This window comes from Antechinus flavipes, chromosome 2 (genome assembly GCF_016432865.1).
Source record: "Antechinus flavipes isolate AdamAnt ecotype Samford, QLD, Australia chromosome 2, AdamAnt_v2, whole genome shotgun sequence".
NCBI lineage: Eukaryota > Metazoa > Chordata > Mammalia > Dasyuromorphia > Dasyuridae > Antechinus > Antechinus flavipes.
In genome coordinates this window covers 563,971,767-563,985,077 of record NC_067399.1, presented here as the reverse complement: position 1 = coordinate 563,985,077, position 13,311 = coordinate 563,971,767, and the positions used below count along the sequence as shown (strand labels likewise).

General features: G+C 33.5%; 1 protein-coding gene across 1 annotated transcript in view; it reads right to left on the bottom strand.

The window, feature by feature from the left end:
- AKAP13 (A-kinase anchoring protein 13) overlaps positions 1-13,311 on the bottom strand; it is a 209,310-nt gene that overhangs the window by 183,013 nt on the left and 12,986 nt on the right. The window contains exon 2 of the mRNA XM_051981057.1: positions 9,895-10,078. Coding sequence (XP_051837017.1) covers positions 9,895-10,055 — 161 coding nt within the window. The 5' untranslated portion in view covers positions 10,056-10,078. The remainder of the gene's footprint in view (positions 1-9,894; positions 10,079-13,311) is intronic.

Below are 13,311 nucleotides of genomic sequence, written 5' to 3'. Positions count from 1 at the left end.
GCTAATTATCCTAATGCTAAAGATAAGATTGAGGCTCACAAAGGTATAGTGCTTTGTTTTTAGTCACCTAGCTAGTAATGATCAGAGCTAGGAGATAAATCAAGGGTTTGGCCCATTCTACTGCATACACAAAAAATGCTGAACTTGGGGGTCAAGAATCTTGAGTTCACATTCTAGCTTAGGGTTCTTAGCTGTGTAACTACTGTCAAATCACTTAACTCTGCTTCTTCTACTTTAAAATAGGAAATAACATCACTTGCATTATTTTCTTCACAAGGTTGCTAGGAAGTAAGAGTTTTGGACCCCTTAGTACTACACACATTGTGGCCATTTAATTATCATTATCACGCTTATCTGTGAATAATTATCTCTAATGTAGTGCAGAAATTTTCAGTCATATATTATATCTATGACACTGTAATTAAGTCATAGAAAATAAATTCAAATTAGTTGCTGATGTGCAAGAAATACATTCTACCTTTAAAACAACACCACTGAAGATTCAGAACAACCAAACGGGTTTTCTTGCTGTATGGAGAAGGCCTTAATTACAACTGTAAATTTTCAGTATTTTTTGAAGTGCTCACATCTGTGAGGGTGTTTTAAGGGGAAAAAAAAATGAACAAAACTACATTTTTCTAGCCTTCCTAACACTAGATGGCAGAGAGGAAGTTCAATCTCTTTCTTATGTATAGATGGAGTAAAGAATAAAATGAATAGAGAACAACAATGATGGACAGTTAATGGAAATCTGGAGGAAAAAATACTCACACATGGCTTCCAAAGCACCAAGAATACCGGACACCCATTCTGCATCAAGCTGTTATATTAAAGCAAGAGAAAAGAAGCATAGTCCAAAGAGTAAACACTTTGCCCCAATTCTATTTCTGACAAGGTCCTATTAAAACCAGTTCCTTATTTCATGAATTTTGCAATATCTTCAAAGAAACTACAATTGCACCAACAGAGTGCATTTTAATGAGTGCTAAAAAAGCAGACATAATTCTGAGGAAGATGAAGGGGAAAGAATGTCAATAGGTAGAAAGGAATAAATAAAAGAATCCAGCAAATATACATTTGCCTCTCAGTTACTGACTATGAGGTAATATATTGCCAGTTCAAAATAATCACAGACATATTTGTATTTAAAAAAAAGATTAATTAGGCACTGGTTTAGTCATTGTTTTCTGCTCTCCTTAATGTGGCATTTTTTTCTGGAAGAGCTACTCTTTATCTAATAACAGGGGTTTAGACTGTGGAGGCAAGTGGTTATAAGCAAAAAGAAATGGAAGTTGAAATGTTGGCCAAAAAAAAGTTTTAGGGTTTTTGATTTACGGTTGCTTTTGTAAATAACTGAAAACACATCTAAAAATAAAATATAAGCAAAAAATACACTGCTCAGTAGCAGGAAATTAAGGATTTTGATTTTTAGGAAACATCAATACTTGTCAGTCAGAGCAAGATACTCAATAGAAACCTTAGGAGAGGAAAAGTTATATGCCTAAGGGAAGAAAAGATTCTAAAATTAAAGGGAAGGTCTGATTGAGTTTAGACTCTCTACTAGGTAGTCTTCTGATCAAATTCAGTATCTTAAACTCTGGGTATGAAATCAGGTAACCTGAGCATAAAAAATGAGTGTCTGGATGGTGGGAAAGAAAATCATTTAAATAATGCTACATTTTACCTCATTATTTCTTTATCCCTCCCCTTGTCTCTTTAATGAACAGGAAATGCAGTAGAATTCCTAAAGTATAAACACTTGAAAGTACATCATTTTATCTATTTTTCTAAATTAAACTGAGTCAAATCAATAGTGTCTGAATTTGGCTATTACTAGAGAACTGAAATAAAATTGAGATTATAAGGCATACGTAAGAGGCATATCACCAACACGTTCCTGAAAGCTTCCCTCTTCTAATCCTTTTATAGTCCCAACAGCCACTCTATGGAATACATGATTTGTTTAAGTTAAACTTCACCATAGTAACACAAATTCAATATTTTCATACAGTAGACTCATGTTAGATAAATAACCTCACAAGCATTAACTCTTTGAAACAGTAAGCCTAAATTCTCCTTAATTTCTTTTTTTTGCAATTTCTTTTTTCAGCTTGATTTTGAATTGTAACTTCTAATAATAATTTTGATTGAAACATTTTAGTTTCTTATCTCAGTAGGAATGCATTGAAAGATAGCAATCAGCTAATTTTATTAGTAAAAGGAACTCCCTGGTAAGTGAAACATCCTTTTTCAATATACCTTTTCTATAATCTAGTATCCTAAAGAACTGCCACTGGGCAATGAGTTAAAGTGACTTTATCAAGGTAAGAGAGCTAGTATATATCAGAGAGGGTCTTTGAATCTAGTCTTCTTGGCATTAACAATGGGAACTCTATAAACTATGTTGACCAATGGCCAAAATCAAACAGAAACACAAAGATTACTATACAAAAGGTTCACTGTGGTTCAGATATTGACAATTTTAAAATCTAATATTATGTTTTATTGCCTTTTTATTTTTGTTATATGTTTCCCAATTCCATTTCATTCTGGTTCAGATTGCATTTGAGAGAATTGTGGGCCACATGCAACCTGCCAGTCAAGTGCTTAACACCTTCACTCTTTGACAATACTATACCATGTATTCCTTTCTCACACTTAAGTAACAGAGAAGGTTAATAATAACAACTATTACTACATGTACATAGTACTTTAAGGTTTACAAAGTGCTTTAAACATATTATCTCATTGTTTTTCCAACAACCCTCAGAGATGTGTCCTACTTTCATTCCCATTTTATAAAGGAGGAAAGGCACAAGTTAAATAATGTCCACCTAGTAAGTATCTAAGAACAAGGTTTAAATTCAAATCTTTCTGACTCCAAATCCAACACTCTATTCACCAGATCTAGCTGCAGTTAAAAAAAAAAAACTACTAGTACTTTCTAGTGCAAATTTTACACACACACACACACACACACACACACACACACACACACTAGTTATTTATGAATCTAAAACAAAGGGGCAGCTAGGTGGCACAGTGGATAGAGTACTGGGCTTGGAATCAAGAAGACTAATCTTTGTGAGTTCAAATCCTGCTTATAAGCTGTGTGACCCTAAGCCAAGTCATTTAATTCTTACTGCCTCAGATACTCATTTGTAAAAATATGCTGCAAAAGGAAATGGCAAGCCACTCCAGTATTTTTGTCAAGAAAACCCCAAAATGAGGTCACAAAAAAATCAACACAGAACTGAAACAATCTAAAAACAAATTTAAAAGGGAAAAAAGGTTCTTTCTAGCTATTCACTCCTCACATTTACTTTGTCCTAAATCTGCACTGAAGGAAAATCCTTCAAATGTGTATTTCCAACATTACATACTGTTGCCATAGGAAACAACCTAACAAATTAAGCCATGTTGCATCACAACTCTCTGAAGCAAAACTGAGATCTAAGTGATAAAATGTCCATGAGCTTGAGAGATTTCCAATCACCTGATGGAGATACTATAATGAACCCATTTACAACCCAGTAAATCAATCAACCAACCAAGCATTTATTAAGTAGCAAAAATGTGCCAAGAGTTATACTAAATGCTAGGGAGATCCAAAGACAAAAAGTCCTGTTTCTACCCTCAAATATCTTTTATTTAAAGGCTAGGGGTGAGCATATAGAAAATACATACACACACACACACACACACACACATATACAGTCACATATATATGTATTTCTAGATAGTCAAACACATATATGTTTGTGTGCACTGCATCATACAGATATTACAATTATGTCGTTACTGCAATACACAATACTGCAATGTCAGAAATCAATACTTCATATATATGTATATGTATTCAAGCACATGCTTTGTGTAGTAGGTGATGTTAAATGCTCTTTTTTAATATCATAAAAAGTATCTATCTCAAACTGATAAGAAGAAATTCAGAGAATTCAGGAAGTGCAAGCTTTCTATCCAGAAACATTTTTCTATCTAGAACATCTAGTGTAAGAATATTTACTCTAGTACCTTTTGTTATACTTGTGCAATAAATAAACTAATCTAGATACATATGAGTGAAGCTGAAGATCACAGTACAACAATCTTATGAGTTCTTCAGTATTTTCAAGAGAGTTAACAGTTTCAATAAGAACATTTTATTATAAGGAAGACCTCTCACATCAAATTCCACAGAAACTCTAATAGCTATTTCTATGGAAAGGATAAATTTTTCCTGGGATAGGGCTACCTAATTATATAAGTTTAAAATCTATCCAAAACATAGTCTTCTATAATGCCATACTCTAAAACCATTTTCTTTTTCATTCATCTTATTATCCTCTAGGCAGCTCTCCATACTTATAAAACGAGATTTGTGAGTTCCGATGTGCAATGCTAGTGCCCCCTAGAGTAGAGAAATGCTAAATAACAGCTGTAGCAACATTAAAGAATTAAAACTCTTAAAATAACTTCTGCTGTATGACCGCAAGTACAATGTGAATATCACTTTTTGGTCACAAATTATATACACCATATTACATATAGTATGCATCACTGACACATAGAAAATGCTATAATATGTCAGTCATACTTCATTTCCCAAAGCAATTGCCATTATCAAAAGGAGATGCTAAGATGCTACCTCAAATTTAATTTTAATTATCTAGAGCTTTACAAAATAAGAGAATTAATACAGTAACCAGAGATGCAAAAAGCAGAAAGACATAATGACCCTGGAGGAAAAAATTGTCCAATTAAAATGTGTTGCCCTAGAAATCAAGGCCTTAGAGAAACTGGAAAGTTCCTCTGAGACTAATTTTTTGAAATACTGAGGGTGGGGAAAAAGAAGAGAAAAGAAAAGAAAGACAAGAGGGAAGAATAAAAGAAAGAAAAAAAGTTGAGGGGAGGATACTTGCACAAGTAGTTCTTTTATATTTCCACTTTTTAAAATCCTTCTAATCACCTGAAAAAAAAAACAATTAAAATGCTACCTAAAAGTGAATTTTTCTTCATCAAATTTTTCTTAGAGTTCTTTGTGAGCATCTCTCCTTTGTTTATATTACATTCTATATTTTGTCAGTAGTTACATTTATGTTAATATCCCTTGTCTAGGGGGCTTCAGAAAACTTAAAAGCAGGAACTATCATATTTTTCATCTAATTCTGGTGTCTAAACGATGACCTTCACAAGGTGCTTAATAGTTGTTGGCCAGATTGAAATGTATACTTAAAAACATAATCTCATAAAAAAGAAAATTTTTAAAGTATACGTTCTCCATACTCTCTAGAAGCAATATACTTGAAAAAGGAAAAATTCCTCTATCATAATCTGATATTGTTTTCAAAAGAAAAAATGTAAAATGGATAAAAAGAGAAACCAGTGCCTCTGAAATACTATTTTAATAACTTAATGGAAATGCAATCCAAGAATCATAAAGTGAAGTTTTGGCAAGATACAATAAAACTCCCACAAACTTAATAGTCAAATGGCTAAGGAACTAAGATGTCTGTTGGCTACAAGTTTTCCATCCTTTCTTTATCCTGGGGGTCTCCTCCAAAGCCAAGGAAGCTATCCAAAAAACATCAATTAGCACTCCTTGAAAATATTCAACACACATAACATAAAAGCCAATTCCTATTAAATGTGATTATATAACATTTAATATAAGGAAAATCTTGCTTTTTCAATTTATTGACACAGTTAATACTCTTTGACTTTGCTTCACATATGAATTCCATCTATTTACTTTACCTATTGAGAATTCCTTTGAAATCTAAATACTCAATCACATCCTCTATTCCAAGGAAGAGGATAACGTCAGTTACTTTATAAGTAACTATTCCCAGGCTGGAGTGAATTATAGAGAAGATCTGAAAAGATGAGGGGTGAGAAGAAGGTTTGAGGATTGATAAGAACATTCATAGTTCCAGAAAACAAAAAACCTGGCCTTTAACTCCACCTCCACATTCTTACAGGTAAAAGAGCCAATTAATCCTGGGTTTCACCTGAACCCTTCTGCTCTAAAGTATATAACTGCAATTCTGCTTTTATTACATTTGGACAATCAGATAATGACAACAAAGTAATGGACCACATAACATCAAGATCCCTTTTAGCAATAATGATCACAACAGCAGCTCATTTATATGGAGTATTCAAGTTTATAACATATTCTCCTTATGGTAAATCTATCAGGAATGTAATTTCAGAATTTTTATTTGTTTCATAGATGAGAAGTCTTGACAAAAGGAAAAAACAGATATAGTCTGAAAAAAGATCACAATCAATCCTGAAACAAAGACAATAATAGTAGTGACAGGAAGCATCAATTAACCAAATATCTGCAGGCATTCTCTCTCTGTCTCTGTCTCTCTCTCTCTCTCTTTTTCTCTCAAAAGTAGAAGTGTTAAGTCTGACTTAATGATGACTTCATTCTTCAAAAAGTGAAGGGGTCAACAAAGGTAAATTCTACACTGGATATGATTCTCACTATCAGAGAAAAACCAATTACTGGAGAAAAAACATCAGAAAGAGATCATATGTGGTTAGAGTTCTTCTGGAATAAGAAAGGGATATGTATCTTAAATTCTGACAGAGGAGATTTCAAAGGGTTCTAAAGGAAGACTACATTAGAACTGGAAGGACTAAAAACATCTGTAGAGGAAGTCTACTCAAGAAAAATGAAAAGCTTATAAGAATTCTAAAGGTAGAAAAATAAAACAATTTTTTAAAAACTTTCAAAATTTTTCTTAAGACCATATGGATGTAAAGGAAACTCACCAAATTAGCCTTTTAAACTATATAGAGGAAAAAATGTAACAGAAGTAATTATGTGATACATGCCTATAAAACTAGAATAGTAAAGCTCAGAATGAATTAAGGAAAACAAACACTGGAAACTGAGGGGATGCTCACCAATTGGAGAAAGGCTGAACAAATTGTGATATATGATTACAAGAGAATATTATTTTGGAAATGATGAACAGACAGATTTCAGAAAAACCTAGAGTTACATGAAATGATGAAAAGTGAACTGAACAGAACCATAGAACATTGTACACAGTAACAGTAATAAAGTATGATGCTCAACTGGGAATAGCTGAGCTATTCTCAGCAATACAATGATCTAAGATAATTCCAAAGAACTCATAATGAAAAATGTGATTCACCTCCAGAGAAACAACTGATGAAGTCTGAATGCAAACTGAAAAATATTTTTTTTTCACTTTATTATTTGTGAGGCTTTTTTGGGGGTCTGTTTCCTTATACAACATAATTAATATGGAAATATGTTTTTTGCATGTTTACACAAGCACAACCTATATCAAGTTGCTTGCCACCTGAGGGAGGAAGGAGAGCACAGGGAAACAGTTAGGATTTAAATCAAGTCATCAGATTCCAAATCCAAATGCTATTTCCACTAACTACAAGGGAAAAATGGAACATCTTTAATGAATTTTGGGAAGAAACTATTTGAGTACTGGATTGAATTATTCTGTCTTCTGTGCTATGAGACACAACTAAATTTCTTCTGCATTAAGAGATAGCAGTTATTAGAAAGAATATTTAGAACCATAATTCCCACCTATAATCATGAAGTATCCTAATTGGTTAAGAGGGAGTCTAAAATTATAGAATAGACAAATTAGTTCTGTTTAGAACTTAAGAAGGAGTGAATCGCAAATGAGCATGGATATGCACTGATTGTAATGATGTCACTCATCAGAACAAAGAGGAATATAACAAAGCAAGGGGCAAGTGTTGAGATCTATTACTATCACAGGATTTAAGTTAAACATAAACTTCAGTTGCTAAGTAGCTTGAAAAAAATCACACATTGATCAATCTGCTCTAAGCAGCATTCCCTGCTCGCTTCTCTCTTTTTGAAGGGGTGGGTGAGAGATTCCTATAAACTCTAATTCTATTCTTAATATTTTTGAATATTACATTTTTTTCCTTGTGAAAACCAGCCTAAAAAAGGTATAGAGTAAGAAGAGAAGAGAAAGAGATACTAGAACAAAGAAGCAAATAGTGATGGCAATGGCAGAAGTGTGTATGAGAAAGGAGGATCAGGCAAAGCATACTCTGTACCCAGGGTCTAATTAGATCAGTGATTTGAGTTGGAGCTTACAATCCGATGAAATTCAGAATAAAAGCTATAAGGTCAATGGCAAAACTGCTGGGGAGTAGGCTTGAGAAAGAGCAGAGTCCCTGGCAAGTCTCTGTGGTTGGCAAAGAACAACATGGGATCTTTTATACCCGATGGCACCCATTCCCATCCCCTATCAAATATATAAATATATGAATAGGAATCCAATGCAACAATACTTTAAAGAAAAGCTCCATACAACTTTTCATTTCCTTTAAAGTTGTGTTGCAACATCAGTCTTGTGACATATTTTTCAAGCACAAAAAGAAGCTGTTGTAACAACTTATTTCCCCATTTGGATTAAGTACCAGCCAGTCTTTGTTGGTATTGGTATTATATAATAGATAGATATCCTAAACTACACAACCAAATTTAAAGGAATTCCATTTGAAATTCATTCCCCTTTTTCCCACAATGCTAATTGTTTAAATTTCTAGAACTTTTGTTTTTTTTTTTTCCCTTAGTGCAGCCATCAGTCCAATTTCAATTATTCTAAATGAACAACATTAGCCAGATGGAAACTATATGGCTACAAGCATATCACACTAGAACAATGTATCAACAAAACTAAGGTATCCACATATACACATACATACATCTACAAGACTAACATGGCAACCTCCCACCATCCATGCTATACCAGGCACTTTTTTACATCAACAATTTTGGGGTGTTCTACTAGAAAACTTATAAAATAGTTAAAGTCATTGATACAAGTACCTAGACAATTTGATTTTGAATACTCTTCCTACTTTTCCTATTCCCATAGCTCTCCACACTCCCAAGTAAAAGATCAACAAGTCAAAGTCAATAAGACACCAAGGCCTAAGAATTGGGGAACACTAATCTAAAGAACTTCTGTCAAGAAACAACCATAGAAGAATGAGTGTAATTGGTTTTAATTAGCTCTATGTAAAGAAAATCACCCTCCAATTACTATGGCAGGATACAAAACTAAAAGAATACATTACTTAAGAAATTGTACCTGTAATTTCTGTTTTTACTAGCATTCCACTGAAAAACTAGTTTACTACTAGTTCAACTTATGTTAATTTTTTTTTAATTCAAAAAAACTTCCTAAAGCCATTAACTGTTAAAATGCCCCTCCCCCCCTAAAAAAAGTACCCTTTAAAAAGACTGGAGAAAAACAGAAGACAAACGTACACAGAAAGCATTACTTACTGAAGTTTCCAGGACAAATCTCTTGACTTTTATTGTATTCATAGGAGAGACCTCTGTTCTTTATGTTAACCATATAAGTTGCAATTCAAAGCAAACCCTTGTAGTTAATGCATATTTTCCATACATGATTATGGTACTAAAGTATTGTAATTTAAAGAAATAACATCTTGAAAAAACAAGTTTCAAGTCTTAGAATCTTTACAAATTGCCTAATGTTAGCAAAAATCCCTGACTCATTATACATTTTCAGTAACGAATCAAAGAACAAAAAGCTATGCAAGAGAGCATGCCCCACCTCCCAACTAAGAGTTCAGAGTACAGAAAAAAGGAAGAGAAGGTGAGAATTAGGGTGGAAAAAAAATCTACATTTCCCATAAGTCTTGATACTCTTATAGATAAGATAGTAAGGACAAATTTGTGATAATCCAGCAGAAAGTATAGGTTTTGGTCTCAATTAATGGGAAAGTATAAAGAATCCCAATCAGCATGTTAGTATGAATGGAAATGTGAAGATATGAGGTAATGTTTGAGGGGAAGAGAATAGGGAGAAAAAAGCTTACTCTGTTAAAAGTTGATGAAGCTTCTGATAGCCCCGCTCTAAAGCCAGGCTTGCTGGAGTCTCTCCTTCATTGTTGTGTATGCTGAGAGCTCCTCTTCCACCTGGCTTCTGTAACAGAAACCAAGTTAACCTCAGCAGTCCCAGTCTCACTGCAAAATGCATTAATGTTTCCCGTGGGCCACCATCTACAAAGAAATGAAAGAGAACAAGAAATGAATTATCTATGGCAGCAGTGGATTAAATAAATACTCCTTCTCAAATTCATGAATAAAAAGCCTGAGATTCAACTTAAGCTCCTCACACATAATTTTCTCACAGTTGACATGAAATGGGTTCCTATACAAAACTTTGCAAAGTTAGGTTATGAAGTGGCAGGGGAGGAAAAATTATCCTGAAATATTCAGCTGCCCATCAAGAACAATATCATTTCAATTCAGACCTAACTCCCAATTAATTCTTTAATCATTTGGTGCAACTGGTCTTAGTTTTAGGGATGACTCCCACCTCCTACCCCCTGCTCCCCAATCTACTTAAAGAATAAATTACTAAATAGTGTGGCTGCAACCGAACAAAATGAGAAGCCAAGAGAAAAAAAGGATTTAAGGCTTAGAGAGGTGTATTCTTGGGGGTGTAATTACACTTAAAAAGAACACCCAGTCAGGAGTTGGCAAGTTATATATTAAAAACAGGTTCTACTTGTTAAAAGTACAAACAGGTATTTTCTTCCCACATTGAGTGTGAATCAAATTGCTGGTACTGCCAGCTTTTGTATTTAATGAGAGGAAGAAATGTTTCTCCGAGCCTAACAAGACAGGCTAACTTTAAGGCACAACTAACTTGGAACTGAACAAAGGAAATAAAACTTGCTTTTTTCATCATTATGGGTCCTCCCAAGTGCCTCTGCCTTTATGGAATATCATCTTTTAACCTGGTTTGTAAGTTCAACCAACAGATAAAATTCTTATTGGCAATGTGAAATGAGGTTTTTTGTTTGTTTTGTTTTTTATGTTTAAGATATTAAGACATTACTCAAGTGTCTGACAGAAACACTCAAAATTTTGAGTTACAACAAGGACAATAATGACTGACTAGATCAGGGGCCTCTAAGCACTGTTTTTTGTCATGAATCTCCACTGATAACCAAATGAAGCCTAGATGCCACTTTTCAGAATCATGTTTTTAAATGCATAAAATAAAATGTATAAGATTACAAAGTAAATCTAATTATACTGAGATACAGTTATCAAAATCAGGGTTGCTTAAGCAAAACTTGCCCTGCCCAGTCTCCATAAAACCTCTGAGTAGCCCTGATATTGGAGATGTTCTGACCATGGAGTTCCTGGAATTACTGTGAAGTATGAACCAAAGAGTCCCAGTGTGTACCAAGTCCTAGGAACTGCCTCTTGTAAGACCATCAAAGAGTTGCTTTTCCTGTTATAACCTGAAAAACACTGTACCTGAGTTATAACCCTTTCCTGCCCTTTCCCATTCCTGTTTCAGAGGTGCTAGTTCCCCAGTGAAAGGGTGGGTAGGCAGCTTCCTTTCCTGTATGTCACCCATTTCTTTGAATTTCTCCAGTCATGCTCTTGCATTCTCTTTTTGAGTTCCCTATAAACATCTCCAACAAAAAGGCCTAATGCTTTCAGCATTGTCTGGCTTATCTTATTGTTTTGCAAAGTTCTAGCAATAGATCCTGATAGAAAATTGAGTGTCTATTCAAATTTGAGATGACTTAAATAAGATTAGCTAAAATTAGAAAGAAAAACCACAGAATTTCAGAATTGCAATTTGTTTAAACAAAATATTCCATAAGATCTTTTGGAATGTGAAGCACTTTATAATTTGAAGGAGGAAAAAAAATCATTCAAAAGGAAATAAAATTATTTCTACCTCTAATGATAATGATTTTTTAAATGGTTTTTATTAATACTGTAAGCAACAAAAATCCATATAGATTTAAAAGGCAATGTTTTGAGCCTTATTGAATTGAAGGCAATTTCTCCAAAGAATAAATTCAAAGGGGAGACAATAAAAATCACCACTGAAATTTCTGTCATTGTCTTTTCCTGAAACATTTTTCTTCCCTTCCTTCTTCTCTTTCTTTCTTCCTCTTTTCTAGTAGCTACTTACAAACCCAATCCCACTACTGACTTTGTTCTGTTTTCATCCTGGACCTATTTGCCCTTCTTTAGGCATCCTGGTCTTCTCCCTCTTCTATTCCTCCACTCCCAAGAGGTAACATATCAGTGCTACACTTAATGTAAACACCTGGATAAGTTACTGAACCTCTGATTCAATTTCCTCAACAATAGAATGGGGATAATAACAATATCTATCTCAGAGTTGCTGAGTGGATCAAATGAAATTATAATTATAAAGTATATTCACAGTGCCTGTAGCAGGCATCTAATTAATGTCCAACATAAATAGGCAGTTTTTAGACGAAATCAAAACAATCCAAATAATATGAAAAATGCTTTAAATCACCAATAATTAGAGAAATAAAAATTTTTAAAAATTGAGATACCACTACATACCTTTCAGATCGCTTAATATGACAGAAAAGGAAAATGACAAAGGCTGGAGGAAAAACAGGGACACTGATGCATTTTGGTGGAGTTGTAACCATTCTGGTCTGACATTCTGGAGAATAATTTAGAATTATGTCCAAAGGGATTCAAAACTGTGCATATCCTTAGACCAAGCAATACTATTAATTCAAAGAGATCAAAGAAAAAGGAAAAAAGATTATCTATGTATAAAAATGTTTATTCCAGCTTCTTTTGTAATAGGAGAGAATTAGAAACTATGGGAATGCACATCAGCTGGGGAATGGCTGAGTAAATTGTAATATATGAATGAATGAATGTGATAAAATATTCTTGTGCTATAAGAAATGAAGAGTATGGGATCAGAAAAAACTGGGAAGACTTTTTTAAACTGGTGCAAAGTAAACAGCACCAAAGCAAGAGTAATATTATAACAATATTCAACTGTGACTTAGATACTTTGATCAATACAATGATTCATGACAATTTTAAAAGATTCATGAAAACAAATGCTATCCACCTCCAGAGAGAGTTGATGAACACTAAACACAGCTTAAAGTAGATTTTTTTTTCACTTTTTTTGGTATTTTTTCCTGCAATATATTTAATGTGGAATTTTTGTATAACTTAATATGTTTAAAAGGGTATCATATTTCTTGCTTTCTCAATGGATGGTAGGTGGAGTGAAAGAATTTGGAATTGAAATTTAAAAAAAAAATCTTTTAAAACATCTTATCTAAAATGAAATGGGCATCACTTTCATTGTGCCCGTTTAGGTTCTTACTCATCTGTCTACTATACCACTATAAAATCTTCAAGTTTTTTTTTTAAAACTAATAATTAGGACTTTGATCAAAATAAATAAAGGA